General features: G+C 37.7%; 1 protein-coding gene across 1 annotated transcript; it reads left to right on the top strand.

Moving 5' to 3' along the window:
• Positions 1–376: 376 nt before the first annotated feature.
• Positions 377–19,558, top strand: LOC112561688. The gene is made up of 13 exons (XM_025234303.1): positions 377–1,299; positions 4,345–4,440; positions 4,988–5,081; positions 5,487–5,649; positions 6,690–6,936; positions 9,182–11,286; positions 12,334–12,620; positions 13,298–13,559; positions 14,568–14,759; positions 16,310–16,495; positions 17,155–17,487; positions 18,588–18,698; positions 19,316–19,558. The coding sequence occupies exons 2-13, from the start codon at positions 4,404–4,406 to the stop codon at positions 19,556–19,558; spliced, it is 4,260 nt and encodes a 1,419-aa protein (XP_025090088.1). The 5' UTR covers positions 377–1,299; positions 4,345–4,403.
• Positions 19,559–24,306: the final 4,748 nt, after the last annotated feature.

The following is a 24,306-nucleotide window of genomic DNA, read 5'->3' as shown; positions in this document are numbered from 1 at the left end:
TTGTTTGCTGTTGCATGTCCTGAAGCAACTTTATATAAAAAGGGTGATATTGTTCACGAATTTATTTTTCCTAAAATCTTGTTATGTAGGGAGTTAATCACAAAAGCTATATGTATAGCCTTCCATGACTTCTACGTAGAGCTTTGGATGTCATTACTAGAGAAAAACTCAGGATTGTATTTCAGAAAAATGGTGTATGTAGCAAAATGTTTAGAGCTATCAAAAGTAGGCATGAAGTTTTTTAAGACAGATTAAGGAATGGTGAGGATCTGACTTAATGTTTTAACTGCCCACAAGGATTAAAAAAGGTGAAACTGTTGCCCTGTTCCATTTTCTTCATTTATCAATGATTAAACAAATGAAATTAGACAAAAAGGACAACAATGCATCCAACTCGCACCTGATTTGATGCCGCTGTTCATTTTATTGTTTGCAGATATTGCTTTTTCTGATACAAGTATAGGTCTCCAAAATGTTATTTAACAGGACGTCAGAGTTATCAAAAAATCTGAAGTACAAGGGTTAACAGGTGAAGAACAAGAACAAGTTGCTGATGCATTGAAAAAGCATCATCAGTGCATGATATAGAAATCAACACAAAAAAAAATCCAAATCTGATGACTGACAGTAAGCAGATTCAAAGAAGAAAACTGACAGTCTCAAATATTGTGTTCACTAGTCTCAATTGAGATAAAAGATTTTTTGCCATTATTTTTTTTTAATTTACTTTGGTAGATGATTACATAGTGTGCAATGGCAGACTGAAACTTTGGAGGACGAAGGTGGCGGATACAGCACTTTCAAGCCATATCTATAGCACACTCAGTCAAAGATGTCGGCTTGGATGGTTTGTTGCTTTGGTGGAAAGTGGTTCCTCCTAGAGATAATTTTTTTCGCACTCAATGAAGTGGGGCTGGAAAGGGGGAAGGCAACCGGATCATCCGAAAAAAATTCCCGACGGCCAGCCCTGCGAACATGTGTCACATACAGCGTTTCGAGACGAGATCTGAACCCTGGGGCTTTCTTTGTCGTAATGACAAGCGAGTGTTCTAACCACGAACTTCTATCTCCTATTGACGTCCAACTATACTACTGGGCGCCCCCCACGATGTCTGGGCAGCTTCATCAAGGGAGATCATCAACAATTGCAACGGAAGTACGTCATTCAACGACGCCTTGCTGAAAAACGAAAAATGCACACATTCGTAAAAATATAAATATATATTTATACACTTTGCAATTACGAATAAGAAAAATCTACCAACAGATTGAAGAGTGCACAACATAATCTTGCAGAAGGTAAATACGATTTTTTTTTTTACGCCAAAGTGTTAATGAACAGAAATCTTCTCTAAAGCCCCCAACGACCATCGTTTTCGTTTCCGCCATTTTTGCCAGTCTTACTTTGAATTATTTTTTGAGCAAATTAAGCTTTACGATCGGCATTAAAACGATGTTCTTGAACTCGCGAAACAGGATTCATTCTAGTTAAAAAGGAATACATGTTCTTCAACTTATCAATTACATCGATATAAACGAGTACAAAGTTTCTTTTTTCACACCGTACATATATTAGAAAAGAGTATAATAATCAGCGAGCCGATTTTTTCAAAATCCCTCTTTGAGGCGAAGCTTTGTGATAAAGAAAAGTTCGTCTGCTAAACATCCAAAGCTTTTAGATATTAGAACACTGATTTTAACACAGTGTATTAGCCTTAATCAGATCAAATGTGTACATTTGAAATGTATAATTAAAGATTAAATGGGTTCATAAATGTCGATAAATCTTTGCGAATATGTCATGCAGAGTGCATTGTAACCATTATCTCATCATTAAAGATAGTTCTGGATGCAGTCTACAGAGAAATTCAAATCACAAGACTTATAAGACAAGCTATTATCACCACACCCTGTGCGATGTTGCCAACACGCGTGAATGTTATGTGTACTAATATATGATCTTTGAAATAAAGATGCATAAATGTATAGTCACTGAAATAAGTATATATTCTTGAAGGATTAAAACTTGAATGTTAGGGTTTAGACTGTTGAGAGCATTGTAGATTGTCAGTTGAATTTGCCATTGTTACGTTCTATTTTGCACTTGACTCTATACTATATTTAGTGTTAAATAAATGGTCTGGTCTTTGTAGGGATAATAAATGTACTACCAGAACAAGATCTAGCATTGAAAACTAATAATTGATAAAAATTGTGCAAAGCAAAAGAGAAAAAAAAAGGAAATGCTGTATTTCCATGCCTGCATTGATCATTTGTGAAGACTTGATGGAAGCAGCATGTTCTCCAACATGGCTTTTGCTGAGCCATGGTAAGCAGGACTGACATGAGAGGTTTAATCCAGTCCTTGATGTTTGCTGACATTTCTTTCTCTGTTGACCTCCTTCAAGGGTGCTCTAAAGAACAGTTTCATGGCCAGACCTTGCCATAGAGAGGCACATGTGAAGCCCATCAGGTAGTTAATTGTAGTCCATAGTGTCATAGATCACTTGCTTTCAAGTGTCAATGGCACTTTTTCTAACTCCATCACACCATGCACTAGCTCACCCCAAGGCAGGCCAGTAGATACCTATGGTACACTTGGGTGAATTTATTGCCTGGTGTAATGACAATTTATTAAAACGTAAATGTAATACCAAAGAGGTTGTCTTTAATTTCCATCAGAATTCTCCACCAAGACCCATAACTAACAGATATTAGACATTTAATCATCCTTGGACTCAATGTCGGTGTCTGACAGCATCTCTTGTGATGTTTTTATGGGATGCTCTCTGACCAAATTTCAACCAATCTTTGAATTTCTGGACTTCACTAGTATGGTTGAACACCTATCTCACTGGTAAGATGCAGACTGTGTTCATTGATAGTCACTTTGCATAGTGTGCAATAGCAGATGCCGAAACTTTGGATGATGAAGATGGTGAATACAGCGCTTTCAAGCCATATCTATAGCACATTCAGTCGAAGATGTCGGCTTGGTTTGTTGCTTTGGTGGGAAAGTGGTTCCATCTAGAGATGACCTTTTGGCACTCTATGGGGGGAGAGAGGGGAACGGCAACAGGACTACCCAAAGAAACCCTTCTCCACTTTCTTGTAGGGTTCACCAAGGTTCAGTATTCGGACCCTGTTTTGTACACAAAACCCCATTCATCCAGTCTGGCAAGGCTTCTCATCAATCATATGCTGATAATATACAACTGTACTGCTCCATTCTGCTGGCTGAGTCTCACTCTGCTACCAGCACCATAGGAACCTGTATTATCGATGTCAAAGACTGGATGGTAATAAACATCAACTCAATGATAAAACAGAAGCCCTTCTATGCTTGAGAAAAAGAAATCAATCGTCATTCGTTCATCCTCCAAATCACATTAAGGTAGGCAAAACCAACATCATCCATCAGGAATCTGGGATTCATTGTCAATGCGGACATGATTTTTGATAAGCTACAGCTGTCAGTCTGCTTATTATAAGCTATGTAAGACATTGGGACATTGAATAGCATTCTTCATGGAAATCCCAAAATCATGTAGCCACTGAGAAGAGTGTAACAGAAATGCTTATCCATAAATTTGTCTGCATGTTAAAAGAAAATCTTGAAAAACAGAAAAATAATGCATCAGAGATTTTCATTCATAGTCTATTACTCTTGTTTTCATATGAAATAATTATTTTGGACACAGAATATAGAAAATGGCTCTGTGGATTCCTTGTGGAAAGGGTGAACATGTCTGCCAGAACAGAGTAAGAACAAGGAAAACAAAAACAAAGCTGTGGCTGTTGCATGCCTGAGGCAGATTTGTGCTATTCATCTGCAGTTTTTGGACAAGGTGACTCCCAAGTACTTGTAGCAATTGACCTTTCGCGGTTTGTTTTTGTTTTTTACTGCTGTCAATGTTGATATTGACCATGACTTTGCTTTTGTCATTGCTGGTCTCTATCCCACATGTACCTGTTCCATCTTTCAGTCTGTTGGTGAGGCCTTTAAGTCATAGCTGCTGCTTGTGATGTTAGTGTTATCCATCAAGTGCAAGTTGCGTAGGGGCCTACCACCCATAGCGAAGAAGAGCGTGGTCATGGAGGGTTTTTCACATTGTCCTCCAAGATGTTGAACAGTGTTGGTGAGAGAAGGAACTGTGATAGACACCCACAGCTATTTGAAAGAACTTTTATAATTAGTTGTTGGGGGTTCTGCGGTATTTATGTTTTTGTAAAACACCTTGATAACTTAGAATAGGTCTTCTTTAGTCTCTTCATAGCATGTCACAACCTTTCATGTACAACTCAGTCAGATTTTATAAATGTTTACATTTTCTTTTGCTGCAGTACTGCTGATAATAAATCAGTGAGACAGAGAAGTTCAAGAGCCAGTCAGTACCAGATTGATGACGATGATGGAGAGTACATCTGATCAAACAGGGGGTAAAAAGAAAAGTTATTTTGCAATGTCTGCATCTTCATGTATAGGCCACGTTTTATGTAGCCTAGTAAAATAAAGTTCAAAATTCAAATAAACCTGATAAACATTTAGCTGTGTATTCCTGCTGCATAGCACCTGCAAACATTTATCAGTGGAGCATCAAACTTTATATTATATAGCTAGATGATTAAGACTTAAAATTTCCGAGAATAGCATGTTTAATTTATTGGTAGCATATGAATTTTCTGTCTTGTGTGTCTTATGAGGTTGGGAATATTCCTTACCTTTGGTGCACAGGCATGCAGCTAATGGTCATTTGATAAAATATGGAACAATTTTTAGAACAGGTTTCAAGCATTTCTTATGCCTTACTAACAACTTACGGTATTAGCAATAGAAGTAGGTGAAGGAGATTAAGGTCATGTCAGAGATAAAGAATAAGAAGAGCAACAGTATTAATCGCTGTGCACTAGTTACTCTGTAGACTGTTGTCACAGAAAGTAAATAAATGGAATATGTAAATGTAGAATTTTTATCAAAACATTGCAGTGGGAGAGTGTGATGTATGTGGTAAAGATCATATGACTGAAGAGTGCCCAATTTTAGGCCTGACAAACTCCAGCTTCACTCCACAGATCTCGAGGTAGGTCTAATATTTATTGTCATTTTTTGTTTTTGTATAGGCCAGTGAGGTAAGTGTGTTTAAGTGCATTATTAATCACTAATTGCAGATTGAAAGAATTGTAAATGCTTCATGTATGGCTCTTATTAATATCTCAGGCTCTAAATAATGAAAATAAAAAATTACTTTTCAAGAAAGTTTTTTGTGTGTGTGTGCACGCATGTTCACGTGTATGTGCATGGCGACAAGTATGAGTGCTTGAGCTTGTCTCTGTTATCTTTGGCCCTTATTGCAACATAGTCCTGTTGCATGCATAATCACTTAGTTGTAATAAAATTTTATCTGCTGATACATTGTGTATGATCATCAGTAACATTTGAAAAAAATGAAAGATTTGCTTCTTGCACATTATTTTTCTTAATGCAGGGCACGTCTGACAGTCCCACACTTTTTAGGCATTGTGGACTACTCTGATGGTGAGGTGGGCATTATTGCAACTGAATCCATCTCAAACAAAACACAGCTAGGACCATTTGAAGCTAAAAAAACCACATATGATATCAACAAAGAAGAATTTTTTTTGCTAAAGGTAAGTTAAAGTGGGTATATTAGTAATATAACTTTACAAGGGATAGTCAATACTGCCTGGGAAAATAACAGCAGAGTTTTTTGTTATTATGTTTTATTGGTCCTTGAATTGATTTCTTCCACAAACTCTTTGAACTGTGATTTTATTGTCAACTTTAGATCTATCATTTCATTGGCCATAATTAAATGGTTATTGATTCATTCCTTCTGCTCCCCACCCACTATGGAGGCCAACAAATCAGTCTAGTGACAAAATATAAATAACAGAGGTTGAGACATCATAAATCACAAAGTCTATCAGACCTGAATGGAAGTATAGAAAGAGTGAGTTTTAGATATAGCTTGGTTATTCAAAAAAAAGTGGAATGAGATGGAACCAAAAATGAATGGGCTGGTAAATTTACCTATAGATATCAAGTTAAAAATGCTAGTGGAGATGCTAATGTAAAAGGAAGATTAATGTCTTTGAAATTATCAAAGTATCTTGCATAATGATAATCTCTCATCCAGCATCATGTTGCACTTACTTTGTTAATAAGTGCTAGAGTCTCTGTGTACAATCAGAAATTCACTGATTTACCTCATTTTACAACTGATTTTTTTTTGCATGCATATTGTATGTGATTCTATATCTTCTGTCGTTTACACAATTTTTTATTAAGCCCAGTTATGTAAGACTTAAGTCTTTCACTTGGACTGTCTTCCCTCATTTTCATACCTTGTTTGGTATGACTAAATAACTGCCAATTACTGTTTTTATCATGATCACTACATGAAAAACATTCAGATTTCCAAATTGTATTAACAGGTTTCACCTGGGCAGTCTCAATTATAAAGAATTTGCTAGTCATTAACTTAAAAACAAAATAAATACAACAAATAAAATACAATATCAATCACATAAACATGTGAAAATCAACAACACAAATGCATGTATCAGAGCAAACATTAATTTTAAAAAGGCAGCTGAAATGTAATCAAACATTTTAAAATGCTTTAGATACAAAAAGGTAGAGACATTCATGTTTGCATTTGTTGCAGATCCTGTCTACTGATGGCAACACAATAAGTCTAGACGCATCTAGTGAACATCATTGCAACTGGATGGCACTGGTACAAGTGGCTACGTCAGCAGAGGAACAAAATTGCATGGCCTACCAGCTGGGCATTAATATCTACTTTAACACTACCTGTGATATACCAATGGGCACAACGCTTAAGGTGTGGTATGCCCCTCAGTATGCCAGGAAATTAGGAAAACCTCTCCAGCCTGACGGCAGGACTAAATGTGAGTTTCACACCTTTTAAACAAGTTTCATTTTATACCAATTGGGGTGAGGGAGAGTTATGTCCATTTTCCTAACAAGCCTAGTCAGTAATTCATATGTAGCATTAGTTTATATACATATAAAATTTAATTTTGAATATACTCGCTGAAAAAGTTTGACTCAAATAAAGTGGCGAATCCAAAGCTGACAATAAAATCCCAGTTGGAAGAGTTGTTGTTGCATAGAATAGCATGTATGCACAAAAGTTTTTGAATAGCAAGTTTTCTCATGAATCTCGCTGAAGATTTAATGATGAAGTTAATGACATCAGGAAAAGATTGAAAATGTACATATTGAGAAATATAGGGACATTTTTGAAATGTTAGCTGTTAAGCTGCATAAAGTGATCGTGATTTCAGTTTATACACTTCAACTTAAGGCAAGTGAAGCACACTAGAATGGAATCCTCCCAATAGATCCAGTCAGTTTACACCTCAAAAGAAGACAGTAAAAGGAAGCAAATGCAGTAGAAGCACACATAAACATTAAGACCCAGCGCTTTCATTAAAATCAAAACATGACCACAACACAGAAACAAACTGAAATCATGAAAAACTGATCTCCATTCCACATGCTTTTGAACTGTCTGTCAGTCTGTTGGTAAGGGCTTGCTGTTCTCTCATAGTGCTTGCTGTTTGCAAAATATAGGTTGCAAGTCAGCTTTTTACTGATGATAGTTGTTTTGGAAGGATTATGTCTAGAGACTGCATCCATTTTTGGGGCCATTCTTTGCATTTCCAGACTCTGGCACAGAGCAGTGAGGCCTTTATTATTTCATCCCCACTTTGCTTGAGTCGTTCAGCTGGGATGTTGTTAATGCCAGGCGATATTTGTCCCTTCAGTTTGTGCACCACTCTTTTTACTTCTTCCCATAGGATTGGTAGGTGTGCAGGTTTGCTGGCTCTAGTCTTGTTATTTTGAAGGATGTAAGCATTTGTCTTCAACAGTAAGTTGTAAAGGTTTTTGCAACATTCAGTCCATCAGTTGGTTACAACATTGTTTTCTGTGAGAAGGCAGCCATTGTTGTCATCGATGATTGAGGTCTTGTGTTGATCTGACTTGGTGAGGGTCTTTAATATTTGGTAGGCCTTCTTGATATCACCCCTTGCCATTCCCTCTTTTATGGTCCAGCATTGACCCTTGATCCAGTTCTGCCTAGTTGTCTTCATCCCTTTTTTTCATGGCATAGTTCACTCCTTTGTACTTAGAAGCTACTTCGGGTTTGTGTTTCTTTCTCTCGTCAAGGCCATCCTATGGATCTAGGATGTCATTTGTGACCTATGGTTGTTTCTTTTTCTTTTGATGCTCTAACACTTCTTGGTCTGTTGACAGTAGCACCTCTTTGATACTTCCAGTGAGGGTGTCTACATTGCAGTCCAAGTTCGGTAAGACAAATTTACCTCCAGCTTTGGCCTTGAAAATTTCAGGAACATTTCAATCTTGCAGCTTCTTTAAATCCAAGTGAATTCAGGGGATGTTTGAGCAGCACTTCATCCTCCGCATCAGCTTCAGGCTTGTTAAGAGGAGATTGTGGTCACAGCCTATGCCAGCGTGTCATCTTGGCTTTGTTGATGCTGGATTTGAAGCATCTAGGCAACAGGATAAAGTCATTTTGTAAATGCCTCTGGCTTTCCATAAAGTGGGGACACCATTTACTTTCCAGTCTGGATTTAAACCTTTTATTTTTGGAAATGCCTACTATAATTAGTCTAGCATAAAACTGCTCATTTTTCCACCTTACTGCTTTATCCGTGTTCCTTCATGTCCCTTGCAATGTTCATTCTGCATGTGTTGCTTGCTCATATTTGGGAAACAAGTAACTTGCAATGAAAATCCAGTAATTAATTAAATAATTTTGTACTATTATTACCTTTGAGCGATTTCAAGCAAACAGAGTTATTTTATAGCTTGATTTATGAGGTTCAGTTTTCAAGGCTATGAAATAACAAGGTTAAAGTTGTGGCAACTTTCAAAGTTCATGTCACTGCTACATCTACAGTTAACAGGTCAATCTGTAAAGCATGCGTATAACCATGTAACATGATCTCTCATTTCAGAATTTTTTTTTCCTCTATCCCAAAATAGTTTCTTAGGGATGTGATTGTGAACAAAAAAAGAGCATAAAATATCCACTCTAATGCCTCTGATTCATATATTTGCAGATTCTCACAATTCAACTCAGTATGCATTGCTTTTTATGTGCAGCAATGCTTGGTGAAGATATCAGTTCATGGAAGACTGAAGACACACAATCATCTACAGGTAGTAATGGAATATTGGAGGCAGCTGCATTTTTATCATCTGTAATTCCGGCTTCAGATGCATCTGACACTGTGATCATAAAACAGGAACAGGGAACTGAAGTGTTTCGTTGTCGTTACTGTTTGCGCCTCTTTTACAATCAGAGTGATTTTGCCATACATTTAAGAGGGCATCTTATACCATCAAGCTTACAGTCTCACTCTCGAGGTAGACCAGGACGTCCTTGGAGCAAAGCAGGACTGTTACGACCATTTGGAAAAAGAGGACCTGGACGACCTAGGAAGGCAAAGACAGAGGAGACAGAGGGTGTCGGTCAAATCAAGACTGTTAATGAACCTCGACGAAGAGGAAGACCACGCAAACACCCTGTGATGGACTCCACCATCACCTTTGAGGAGGAAGAGTCTGGATCAATAGAACGGAAGACAAATGAGAAATGCAGAGGAATGAAGAATCAGATCAGTGGTGCAGAAGGAAAAGAGTACGAAATTACTTGTGGTCCACAGGATGTGCACATTGAAGAAAACCCTGAAACAAACATTGCCCAAAACTATGATGATCAGACAGTTTCAAAGAAGGATAACGTGATAGAAATGCAACAAGCTTCTGAAAATGACACCATAAGTACTGTACCGTGCATCACCAGAGTTGAGGAATCACATGTCATAGATAGTCAAGACAAAATTCTGGGTTTAATAACAGAACATAGGCCAGAACACACTGCTCTTCATGAAACAGAGAATGATCATATATCTGTAAAAAGAGGTAGAGGTCGTCCAAGAAAAGTGCAGATTTCCCTTGCTGTTAGTAAAGGTGCCATAGATCAACTTCAGAATGATATGGAGGTTGTAAATCAAGATGATCCAGATGTCAGTTTCATAAGACCACTGCCAAAACGACGAGGTAGACCACCTAAGCAAGTTATAGAAAAGGGAGAAATAAATATTTTGCCGATTTGCCTCAGTATTTCTGGAAATTCTTTACGCCGAGTACAGCCACGGCGAATACTTAAAGGTAAGCGAACATCATCTTTCTGGTATCCTGGTGAAAGTGATTCAGAAGATGACAAAGAAGAAAGTGAGGAGGAAAGAAAGGTTAAGGGAAAAAATATCATCAAGCAGCTTATTTATTCCAATTTATCTAATGAAGAATCTGAAGATGAAGAAATAGAGGAAGGGGAGGTAGTTGTTAAAACTAAAGGACATACAGGACTTATCACTGTGCACTCTTCAGATGGAATAGTATTGTCAGAGACCCCAGTCATTTTGGTAAATAAGGAGTCCAGTCAGGCACTACAAACTTCAGAAACTTCAATCTCCAAAGATGGCATTCCTGAAGATCAGGTAATCATGTTGCAAACGTTAGAAGAATCTGCAAAGGAAAATGTTATAGAAGCCAATGTTACAGCATTGATTGCAGCAGATCAGAATGGTCAAAGCACATCAGTTCAACAGGATGCACTAGCAGCTCTTGTTGATGTAGCCCTTTCCTCACAAAAGATGGACGACTTTGGTGATGACGGCAAGGTAGAAATGCTTCCATCGGAAACAGATTTAGATGAAACTTCAGATGACCCAGACTGGGAAGGTGTTCGTGAACCAACCCACAAGAGACGCCCTAAGCGACGCAGGGGAGATGATCCTGAATTGGAGGAACTGGAAGAGATGGTTCAGGTAGTAGAAGGAATAGATGGCAAGAAGGAGTTTGCTTGTGGTGTGTGTTCAAAACGCTTTCAGCAGCTTAAATATCTTAAGATGCATCTTCCTGCTCACACAGATAAGTATCGATGTCATGCCTGTGGACGCCGTTTTGCTCGCCATGAGTCTCTTTTAAAGCATACCTGTGAGAACTGGCTTTCTCTAGTGGATCAAATACCTGGTGAGGAAGAGGGTTCAGTAATATTTCGTTGTTGTGAATGTGGACGAACCTTTCCACATAGAGATCATGCACGGCGACATGCTTCTATGCATCAAGGTACTTGGGCCTGTGAAAAATGTCAGCGCTGTTTTCCTCGCCGACAGCTTCTACTGGACCACACTTGTGCTAAAGTAAGTGTAAATCTAAGTCTTTGTCAGAACGTCTTTTTCTGGAAATCAATTTTCATCCAATTTTTTATTAGTATGACCAGTTCAGCGTTTTAAAATACAAGTCTTTCAAATAGTTTTGTCTAAAATTGAACTGTGGTAGGTTTTTTACTGAGCTGGAGTAGGTAAATAAAGACTAAGAAACAACTGTCCAGACATGATAATCAAGCTGGAAATCCATGCCACTTTAGCTCATCTTTTTTATAACATTTATTTGCAATTTGTGACGATTCACATTCAAAAATAGTCTGTTACACACTGGTTTTGAAATGTCTAGGATGTGGTCATTTTAGAGAGGAGAAGCTGACTGGCAGATTGGTAATTTAACCATCAATTATAACTATCAATCTGCCAGTTTGTCATGAATAGAGCCAATCAAAAGTATGTGCTGGTTAGGAGAGTTAATTAAGAGTGGAAGCATCGTGGGATAATAAAAAGGTGGAAAAGAAAAGATATATGACTGAAATTATTTTTAGTCATTACCAGGCTTTTTGTTGTACACAGCGTTTCTCTACCACTGTATGCCATACCTAAATTCTTGTATGTGCCTTTATAAAAACTTGAATTTCGTGTCATCTAATTTCTTCAAAATAATCACATTCATTCATTTTTATTTAAATATTTAGTGTCGGATTTTCAAATGTATATTATTATTTTGCTTTGATAAAAACTTAATTTCATAAAAATTCGTAACATACAAATGCTGTTAAATAAATTTGATGTTCACTTTGAATGTAATATGTTCGTTCATCTATTTTGCAATTGTATCTTTCCACAATGTTACCTGAGGGAAAAAATCTGCTACACAAACCCTTCTTTGCTTAGTTTCTCAGTAATAAAAAGAAGTGTTGGTATGCATACACATGCAGGATAATTTTTGAGACTTCTTTTTCAGGTTGAAATTGCATAAAAATAGTTTTCTCATTGATGGCTTCTTAATGGTTCTACTTTATTTTTACAGTGCATAATTCACTTTGGTAACTGTATCATTTTTCAACTTTTTGTAATCAGGGAGCCAGTGATGAAGAAACTGCACAACACTTAAAATCTGCCCCTGCCAGAGACATCGAGTTGGGCATTTTAGAGGAAACTGAAGTAGAGGGCAACTTCGAATGTGACATCTGCAAGCAGAGTTTCCGCACAGCGAAGTATCTTTTCCGCCACATGGCGATGCACACAGAACTCTTTAAATGTGAAGAATGTGGCAAGTGCTATTCTCGCAAAGATTCTCTGCAACGACACATTCTACGTTGCTGTCCCCAGTATGCCACTGAGTACAGTGTACATGCCTGTGAAATGTAAGTTTGTTTTTTTAGATTGTTTATGTAACTGATTTCATCATTATTAGTATCAGTATCAAAGATCCACATAAAAATAATACATAATACTTTTTAGTAGTTACCAAAAGACCTTATAGATATGGAGATTATCCTACTTGTCACTTTAATTCCAGCTACTTGCTATCAATAAAAAGAGAACTAGAGACTAGAAACTCACTCCACCCAACCACTCCCTGCACACCTAATTATTGAGTTTATCTAACCAATTTGAACCTGAAAAAAGCACAGTGCAGAGGTAGGAGAGCTCTAGTGGTCAGGATGTGTAGCATCTTGAAGAAAGGGATTTTATTACAAAAATGATTTCTTTTTTTGAACTAAACAGATAACCTGAGAAGTATGGAACTGCCTGTGGGAAAAAATGTTTCAGCCTAATAATTTGTTTTAATGCCTAATGGAAAAAAAAAAAAAACGTATTGTTGTGAGCAGCCTCTGTGAAAATTTTGGCGATCTACTCAATGAGCAAGGGTGTCTGCTGTTGCTTCACATATTAAAGTAGTTGTGATTACTGTCAACAAAACATCATAAAATTTTTTTCTCAGTTTATTGTTTTTATTGTTAATTTTGTCCAGGAGTTTTGGCTAATGTTAGAGAAATCATGCTAAAGAATATCTATGTTTGTTTGTTTGTTTCCACAGGTGTAAAAAGACATTTGGCACTAAACTGGGTCTTGAAAATCATCTGCTGAACTGTGGCAAGTTTCAGTGTCCACACTGTCGCATTGCATTTTTTAGTCAGGCTGACTTGACCCAACACAAGTGTGAAGGAAAAGTTATCAGTGACGCTGCCACTGTACAATTTCCATGTAAGGAGTGTGGCAAGACTTTTGCCTCATTACCATACCTTGCCAGGCATGAGGCATCACACAATGCTGCCTTTGAGTGTGAGATTTGCAAGAAGGTAGTAAACACAAAAATGTTTCAGAATTCTGTAAATAAGAACTACAGTACTACTTGAAAGAATATTTTTTAATATGTAAAAGATAACCAAAGGTATAAAATCTTTATAGGTGTTGTGTAATAATAATAATGCAAAATTTGTTAGCACATACTCACACTCACTCCTAAGGAGTATGCTTTAGCGCCTAAGAACAAGAACGAAACATTGACAGCATATGAGGGACAGGAAAACAAATAACATATGAACTATAAAAGAATACTAACAAAGAATAAAATCAAATACAGAAAACTGAAAGAGGAACCAATAACAAGAACTGAGAGTAACATGACATTGTAAAAGGAAGGGTACCAGGAGAGAGTGTGAAAAAAGGACTAGCATTATGGGAAAGGTTGTAAGGAGTAATGTTTATGGAAGAAGTGTGTTTTCAGTGCACATTTAAAGGATTCAGTAAGGTGGGTAGGTGGCGGATATGGAAAGGGAGAGTCCCATTGTTTTGCTGCACAATAACTAAAATTCCTGTGGCCATATGTTGTTGTTCTGGTGACAGGAAGAGTAAGAAGATGATCATCAGATGAGGAGCAGAGTTGTCTAGCTGGGACATGGGAAGAGCAGTTCAGAGAAATAATTGGGGCAGGTGCCAACTAAGAAATTAAAACATAGTGTATGTGGGGGTGGTGGGGGAAGGGGTTGGTGTTTTATGCCAAGCCACAAGGTGAGGCAGCCAACCCTGTAAACAGATGCCACATGCAGAGAAAGAACAGCTTGCCTGAAGTGAGAGCTGAACCCAGGAGGTGGTGTATGTACCAGGTGTAATAAATACTCTTTCTTGAGTGTTATGGGAAGCTTTAATCATTGTCATCATTTATAATTACTCAGTGACACATGATCATCTCTGTAGCCTGTGATTTTTCTCTCAGGCAGATAGAAAGTGGAGTATAAGAATCAAATATCAGTAAAGTGTTTTGTAGAACAACACAAATACTAATGTTATACACTTTTAATCTGCAGGTCTTTGTCAGAAAAGAAGAGCTGACATGGCATATGCCAGTATGTCAAGGTGTGAGTATGATTGAACATAATGGGAGTACAATGTGTGCCATTTGTCAAGTTCAGTTCAAGGATGCACGAGCATTTAAAGAGCACTATCAAGTACACACACACCCTTATCGATGTGACCAATGTGGCAAACGATTTATCAAGGTATGTAAAAAACAAATTAAAACTTTTTAAGGCCAAATGTTTTAAAGAGAATTTTTAGGTGGTTCATACCTCAAATCATTAGTTGTTATTTTACACCTGATATCTATTAATGGAATGGCATTGTGGGGATATTTTTTTAACCTCACAACACTTCTATGATGTGGAAGGAACATATACAATTTTCCACTGTACAGATAGGGAAGAAACAAGACAGAGATTTTATATCAATATATATTTTGGGTTTGTTTTTGATTTTTGTTTGGGTTTTTTTTTTTTTTGTGTTACTGGATCCCTTTTTGTTCAGGTGACTGAGTGGTGACAGCCCCTTTTTTTTGCATGGCTTCTCATGCTATGGGTCGAACACCTACCCTTTCTCTGGCTGGGCAACTTAGCTGGTCCACCCCTTTCTGATTTACTCATCTTTTTTTTCTTTGCTTCTTAGTCTCTCACCTATAGTCTTTTTTTCCAGCAAGCTCTCCCTCTACTATCCAGCTGTTTTATCTTTTTTATCCTCCATCTATCCTAGTCTTTCTCTCGTCTTAATTTTCCCATCATGCCTTCTTTTACATTGGTCTCACTTCTTTGTGGCCTCTTCCATTTGCTTTGCTGGGGGGATCTGTTAGAAGAGGATGGGTTCCTGGAGGTTGAGGTCCCTGATGGGTTGCAGCCCATCATACCATATTACCTCTCTGGCCCGGACTTCTAGATGGGAGGTTGGTGTGACCATACCAGTAAATTGTTGGATTGTGCAATGCATTAGCTATGTTAGAAGGCTGCAACCTAAGAATGTCATTGCTGAAAATATCTTTTTGGTACTGCTCAGTCACATCCATTTCTTGGATTCCATGGTGGGTAGGGAGCAAAAGGAATGAACCTAAACATTTGCATTATGGCTATTCACGACATGAAATGCAGAGATTATTGTAGGCTGTGACCTTGCAGGATTCCCACAAAATTTTGCCAGTTTGGCCATGTGCCCACAAAAAATACTGTACTATGCACATAATTTGTGAAAAATGAAACAATTGAAGACCCCAGAGATGATGTTGTATATGTTTTAATTATTTGTCCTGGCATCCAGAGTGACCATGAGGGGTCATTTACAGCTTGCTCATTATTTTTCTTGTTTAAGCACACTCCACTGGCAGCTATTTTTTCAGTTTTAAATATGGTAAAACTCTGCCATCAGTTATAAGGTTTTAATTTAATTTATAACCTCTCTGTATATAATATAATGGCCTTATTCAGAGGTCACCAAACATTGTTGTGAAGTGCTTCTCTTTCACTTGTTTGTATTTTTTTGTGCTAGTGCATATTGTTTATTTTGTGATCTTATGATTATATTTTCTGGAAGTCTTGTTTTTCACTGTTTAAAAAAAATGACTGACTCTTCTCACCTTGATATAGTCTTTGTTGCTGTTACGGCATAGAACACCAACCAACCAATGGTTGCTTACTCTTGGATGAACTTGCACATTTCATCCTGGCGCACATTATTCCTGTATGTATTCAATTTAACATTTGTGTAAAAATTATTTCTTGTTTCATAGGTTGGAACTTTACATACCCACAAGTGTGATGGTGTGGTAGCAGGGACAGTGGATGAAGATGGGCTGCTGCACTGTGACCTTTGTGAAAAGACTTTTAAGAATGAGCGTTACCTGGCTCGTCATAAGCAGCTACATGGAACCCCCTCATTTGATTGTGAATACTGTGGCCGCAAGTTTATACGTAAGGTAAGCTGTGTACCTGTGTGTTTGTGTGTGTGTGTGTGTGTGTGTCCATGTGCGCATTTATTTTGTGGGGAGGGATGTGGATGAGCAGCTTTTCTTTTTGCCTTTGGGATATATTTGTCTGCAGAGAGTATGTTCTAGAGGTTTGCTTTGGTTTAAAGGTGTACACCTAGAAGTAAGGTATTTTGCTGGATCTTCACACCCTTTATTATATGCCACTTTTTATCGAACACATTCTTTCCAACACTTTTTGAAAGTCTGTGTTGGGTCTTTCTTGTCACATCCTTGGGAACAGCAAACGAACATCCTGCAGAGTAGCAAAATCTCACCTACTCTCTTCAACATTAAACTAGATTCCATCTGCATCCAAGGAAGATCCCTTCCATACCTCGAACATCGTTTCAGATGTGCGTGAACAATGTGCAAAAGTGGATGACAAAGTCAGCATACATGCACTTTTGCAAACTGCTTTGGGTGGCTGATCAGTTGGACAGAGTTATATGGCGTTTATGGGTGTGATCAATTTGTGTGTTCACTTATTTTTGTGTAGATTATTTTAGTTAATGCTTTCCAAGGGAGATATGTATATACAAATTTTACTATTATCATCATTCTGTAAGTAACAAGCATATAATTTGGGCATTATTTTCTTTTTGTCCCAGGATTATTTGAATGACCACAAGTGTATATTACCTGATGGAACGCCTGTCCGGGTTGTACGAAAGAAGAATCGGCTCTATATCCGTGACGGCCTGACCTGCCCTCACTGCCGCAAAGACTTCAGCTCCAAATCAAACCTCAACAAGCATATCCGTGTACATGGAGAAAAACAAGCGGAGTGTCATATCTGTGGGAAAAAATTTCACTATGACAGTTACCTTAAGCTTCACATTGCCACTGTCCATGATCGTCAATTCCAATACCAGTGTTCACATTGTGGAAAGATTCTTTTTTCAAAAACTGGGCTCATTGCTCATATCAAGCAGTTTCATCAGGTAAAAGATTTATTCTTTTTGTTCTAGACAAATCTAGATAATACATATTACACATCCATCGTTTGATTTATTGTTCTGGCCAAAGAATTTACTTCTTAACCTTGTAGTGGTCCATAATGTGATGACTCTGCAGTATGTTAAGAAAGTAATCTATTTATTATAATGCAATTGTAGTACTTAATTTTAATTCATCTTTCAATAATGATACCTTTAACTCATTGCTGTAGCACTGGCAAACTGCAGCTGTTTCTTAAACTGCAGCTCACCTTGTTTAAGAAGTCACATTATACACAAGTGTAAAGTGCTTTTATTTACTTTTTTTTTTGTTGTTAATTTACAGACGGTTAAAGGTACAGGAACAAAAAATAGCTCATTTCAACCAGCTGAATTATTTGTCTCAAGTTACCTTGATTTTACATCAGGACATCCAGTCTTTTTCAAAATTAAAACCTTTGTGGTATAGTGAGCAACAACGTGAATGCATACACAAGTCGTTGTTCCCCCTGTTTTCTGTCAGTTTGGTTGGCGAAATCATCAGAATTACTTGTGATTTTCCTAATTTTGGATAATACATATTCCCATTCGGATGAAAAAAGTTCACATGTGTGGATTAATAACTGGAACTTTTTACGTACATACCACGTCTTCACTGTGGCTCTACTTCCAGGGGGTCGCCTGGTAGTTGTAGTGGTTGAAACACTCGCTTGTCACCACTGCAGTGATCAGCTCTGGTTAAGATCTTCACACAGGACGTGCCTCTAAAAAAGGCAGAACAGGGTTGCTTGCATCCTGTGCCTGAGTGATAAAAAGAAAAGAAAAATAATCAGTCATAAAAGTAACCATTTATGTTACATCATAAACTGGGGGTGATTTGTTTTTCTTTGCACTTAAATACATAAAAATGGGGTCTCTCTTGAACTATCTCTGAGCTGTGCAAGTAAACAATTCTTTTGCAAACCAAAATTTTAAGTGGAAATGCCAGTATCATTCAGTTTGCAGTTCCCTTTCCATTGTCAGTTCATAAATACCTTACCTACAGAGATGATAACCATTATCCTTAATATTCTTAATATTCTCTTTTTTTTTTTTTTTTTTTGCAGGAGACCACGCGAATGTATCCATGTCCAAAGTGTGGCAAGACTTTTCGACAGAAGGGAAACATGCGAACTCATCTTTATTCTCACACAAAAGAGAGAACTTTCAAATGTCAAGTATGTGCAGTCTGATTCATTTGCATGTTTGTCATGCATGTCTCTGCATATACAGACCTTAGTACTACAGATTTTCTTACTGAGCTGGCCTGGCTCATTCTCTTCTGCCTTACTTGGGCTAATATCTTTTCATCTTTACTTTTTTCATATAAAATTTCTCTTCATATTACCCCTGCGCAGCAACGATAAATTGTTCTTTTCTCACAACCTTATATATGGGCTGCACGCGACATATAGCTAAATTTTCTTTTAAATTTATGCTGGCGAAGATTCTATTCCTATTTCCATCTCTTAACCTTCTTTTTTTCCAGTTGGTGATTCGGATTTGTATGCTGTACGTATTCAGCGAATAACGGTGTATATCACACATCCCCAGTAATTATAGGCCTGATTAAGTCGTACGATTTGATATGAAATTTGTTTGCCCCTCGCACTGGAGCTTATGCTGTCTGATTTATGAGCATTTAAAGCCAGAGGTGCTAATATAGCTTAATCGTGCTATGTGCTTTATCTAGAAAAACTGTGCCTGAAGAGCCCTATGCTTCACTGTTAGAGAAAAATTTTAACTTTCTTTGTGAAAGTGCAACTGAAAAGGATTCCTATGTCATATTGTACAGGATTGTCCTAAAGCATTCAAGTATCCAGATCAGCTAAATCGACACCGTCTGGAACACACTCTGCAAGAAAAAATTCATTGCCCACACTGTGACAAAACATTTGTCCGGCATTATGAATTACGCCAGCATCTTCGTCACTTTCACTCAGGCTTGGTTTTTTCTTGTCACATCTGCCACGAAAGCTGTGCACATAAGCACACATTAAGACCACTACGCCGCAACTCGAAAATGGCAACGTGTTGATGAGCCTGACTCCTTAATCTCTAAAAGACAGAAACCAGCATCAGATAAAACAGTGGTGAGACCTCAAGTCACTTGCTGGGTTTTTTTAACACAGCTTAACTTATGGAATAATGTATGGAAAATGATTCTTTATCCGTTCTTAAAGGCTATAAGAAATTAGATTGAGGATAGAATATCCAAGAAGAGCAAGGGTTGTTCGGCTCAGAGAGAGGTATATATACATATGTTCAGAGCCAATGAAATGTGTTAATCTAAAACAAAACCAACACCTGGTCCAGTTATATTAGCAGTATTGGCCTTTTTTTTGTACGGCACTGCATGGTGCAAAAGCTTTGCAATGCGCTGCTGACCAGATTACATGCTTTTTCAAAGATAATTACAAAAATGCAAGCATAAAATGTATATTTTTATCTAGGTGATGATATAATGGAATAATCATGTGTAATGTAGAGTTTTCTACTACATTTCCTGCAGACATCAATGACACCCATCAGGAGACTTCCTTTACAGTTGTCAGCACAAGGCCGAGAGGACCAGAAGCACGCATCATTCGTGTCTTAGCAGATGGTCAGGAACAGGAATTTATCATTACAACACCTACAGTCATTGAAGGAGCCACTGATGAACAGACAGGCCTTTCTTTGGAGCCATCTTCTGATACTTCTACTGACATAATTTTACCAGAAGTAAGACTAAAATTTGCACAGTTAAGTAATGCGACCAAACATTTATACAACAAATGCATGGACCCACAAAATTTTTAACAATATTTGAATTTGTGAAGCATATTTTCTGTATGCAATACATTGTACACAAAAAAGCTACAATGGAACCGACAGTTAACCATACAATTACAAAAAACATGAGCATCAGTTAAAGATAGTAATGTGGTTCTACAACCCTCACTTGGCGTGGCTGTACTTCTTTTCTAAACTCTCACCATCCTTTTACGTACTTTTATTCAACTTTTAGATATTGGGCTACTTGGTCCTCTCTTTCTTTCTTCTTTTTCTGCCACCCCCATGTGCCCAGTTTCTCATGCCAGGGGTGAATACACAAGCCTTTCTCTTGTTGGGTGACTGAGCTGGCCCAACAATTTCCCTCATACTTGCTTTTTCTGTGTCACCTATACTCCTTTTTTAACAAACCCTCTCCCTGTCACCCTACAGTTTTATCTTACCTATCTTCTGTCTTTCTGCTGGTTTTTTTTTTTTGTTGTTTTTTTTTTGTTTTTGTTTTTGTTTTTGTTTTTTTTTTGCATCACACCTTTCTTTTGATGTATCTCTTTTCTCTGTGGCTTCTTTTAGGCCCCCTTGTTAGCCATGCAGGGTGATGACACATGTTGCTGGAAGTAGAGGTCTCTATGGTGTTAACAGGGCTTCTGCTAAGGCTAAATTGCTTTGGGGTCCCAGACCCGTTCTTCAGATTTTAAGGGTCTCTGTTTCTTTGCCCAACTTTGAATGGACCCACGACGATAAAATTGAAAGTCCTCCGAACTTTAATGTGTACTGTACGCAACTTTTTTGGTAAGAAGCCGGGTTAAGCCGTCATACCAACACACTTCTTTGGCGCAGACTTCCCCTAGTCAATCAGCTGGTCATGCATTGCCCTAGTTTTACTAGAAGGCTGTTGTCATGGTCAGTCTGGTTTTCCTTTCTGAACGCCAGAGTATACTTCTTCTGCATCCGTGGTGCAACATTGCTGGAAATACCCTTAGTGTTACTGCACAGTTGCAGAAGAATAACTTTTTAATTATGGCCAACAAAATCAAATCTTGGAAAACTCATCAGATAGATTGAGTTGTCTTCAGACTGTAAGGATGTAGTCAAAGAGAGTGTGGGTAAATCTTTGAGGGCCCTGGCCCTTTCTTGCTAGTAGAGCAAGTGGTTCTCCAGAGTTGGTCCGTGGACCACTAGTCGTCCCCGGCATAGTCAGGTGTCCGCGGCTGACGTCTCATTATGGCAGCAAAGTGATGGTTTAAAGTGTTGCATTCCCGCGATAACATGTAATTACAAAAACGAGGTATTAATGTAGTTTTATGTCAACTTTACTTACTACTCTTTACAGAGTACATTTAGGTTTGAATTAAAACGAAACAAAGCGACAATTTAAATTTTGAAATCTAGTACAGATGATTTTTAGCCTGGCGTCCGCCATAGTTTTTACTAAGCAAAGTGGTCCGCGGTCCGAAAAACTTTGAGAACCACTGCTGTAGAGGATGCAGAGCTGGCCCAGCCACTGTCATCCTTCTCCCCTTTGGGGTTTTCTGAGTTCACATTAAATTGATGTAAAATTACAAAAATGGTCAACAAATTAATTTGCAGCCAAACACCTCACATCTAATTAGGCATACTTTTGAGATTTGAATTTATGATGTTTGTTCGTTGGACAGGCGCAGCACATGCTCTTCAAAATTAACAAGGTTGTTTCACTAGGACCTACGAAGTATCCACCAAACAGTAGAGGGACCAGATGGGCAACAAACAGTGATCAGTCTCAGTTTATCTTAGCATGTTGCAGAATCACATTATGTTCGGATATTTCTTTTTTATTATTTTAACCTTTCCTTTGAACAAGCTCAAGAACTCTCCAAGGATCTATTGAGTACAGAGGCAGCATGGCATTATTACTACATTTATTACATAAGGTGGCATATATATATATAAATTTAATATATTTCTCCAGCCTTGCTTAAACCCTGATGGTGGCATCACCATCTTCAAGGTTTCTAGGCAAAAATGAAGGAGGAGGATATTTGCATGCTATTTAGTAGCTTATTATTTTTCTAACTGGCTAAAACAAAACAACGAAAAAAAGGTCATATCAGTTAATGACAGGACAAAACAGGATAAAGTGAAAGCAATAAATGGTAATAATAAAGATATGATCAAAGTTCATATGCATAGTTTAACAATGTTTTGCTAAGAGTAATCACAAGTTTGATAAATCAAATAACAACCATCTCTACAATCATACAATATTTTTTTATTAACAGATTCAGCAGATAAATACAGTATAAATGTAATAATCCACCTGCCCATCAGAAGTGAACTATGCCAGTGTAGGTCCAGAAATTCCATAGAGAATATGAAGTCTTTGAAAAAGCATATAGTGATCATGGAAGGGGTTGTGGAAGCATCTAATGTGGTGTTAGTGGGATTCAAAATCCTGTGTTCTATCATAGGTAATATCAGAAGTCCTGGCCAGCACTACATTAATGATGCATCCACATGACATTTCTTTGTTTCAAGATCGAATACTGCACTCTTAGATGATTTCAGTATTTTTGTATGCAGCAAAATATGGATCTTTACTGTTGACCTCCACAGAAAAATCCAGGCACTAAAGATTAGATACTACACATCCTATCCAAAGATGACTACCTAGGAGAACCAGTGGACTGTATGAAGGCCTCTTTTCTGCCATCCCCCAAAAAAAAGTGAATTAGCACAGACACGTTTCAAGATTAGCTGGTCTTGCAAAATCCAGAATCCATGGTTCCAGATAGAAAAAAAAAAGAGAAAATAATATTAAAGAATTGTCAAAAGTTATCTTTTGCTAACCCCTAAAAGGCAGCAAAGGAATGTGACAATTAGAAAAGGGTGACATAAACTCAAGAGTTTTGAGATTTGGCAGGAGACCTAGTGTATATGTGTGTAAGTGTGCACAGATGATCATACTTATGAATGTGGAGTATATACATTTGTATATGTTTCTGCATGAGTAAATTAAGTAATGTTTGTTTATTAAGGTTTGAAAATGCTTGCTTAATTTTCTTCCAGGTAGTTAACCAGGATGAAATTGGAGGCATTCAAGAGGTTGCAGAAGTTGATGGCGATCAGATTGCTGTAGCATCAGGGAGGACCTAAGGGTTGCTATGATACCCGGAGGTGTGACTGGGCTAGGGGATACGTGAGGTGGGGCCAGCGTAGAGGTCAAAATCTGGGGAGAGTGAAGTTCATAGCATGGAAATTATACCAAACAGTATTCCAGTGACTACCATTATTAACACCAGTACTGTGGATTCAGAAATGATAGACTCTCAGGTAGAAGAGAATGGTGTTGTTGAAACCCATGTTGTTGAAACAAATCCTGCAGACGGGAGCTCATCAGAAACCATATTGATCACCACAAGCCAAAACACCAGCACACTGCTAAATAACAGTGGAGCAGACCAAATAATCAGATATCTTTGAAGCTAGGGCTTTGGTGCTTCGTGTTGTTTAAAGATGCAATGTGTCATCTTTATGTTTCTAGATATCACATTTTTACTATTGAATTTGCAAAATTATACTGTGGCCTTGATGAGATATTGCCAAAATATAGTCACTAAGCTGCATATTTCATTTACAGAACGATACACTATGACTTATCACCTTTTGCATGCAAAACTGTCTGTGTGGGGTGTAATATTTTAAATGAGAGAATCTTATTGTTTAAAGAGCTTGAAACCCATGTGATGAGGCCTGATTGCTGAGCAAAAGTATCTTGAAATGACACTTGATTATGATTTTAGTTTTTGCAGACAACGAATACTACATGGCTACTATTTATTTAACATTATGTGCATTGATTATCATTATACTGGTTTTTCCGATTTTGGTTTAAATCCCACAATTTATGTCAAATGAACCTGATTTTTATCTCTTACTGCCATGTGTGAGGCTGACTGCAAGAATTCTTAAGGCAGGGCTGCAGAGTAACATTTGTCTAGTGTCAGTCATAGATGAGATGCATTTCTTGTTTAC

Source organism: Pomacea canaliculata, linkage group LG4 (assembly GCF_003073045.1).
Source record: "Pomacea canaliculata isolate SZHN2017 linkage group LG4, ASM307304v1, whole genome shotgun sequence".
NCBI classification, from domain to species: Eukaryota; Metazoa; Mollusca; class Gastropoda; order Architaenioglossa; family Ampullariidae; genus Pomacea; species Pomacea canaliculata.
This window is presented reverse-complemented; position numbering and strand designations above follow the sequence as displayed.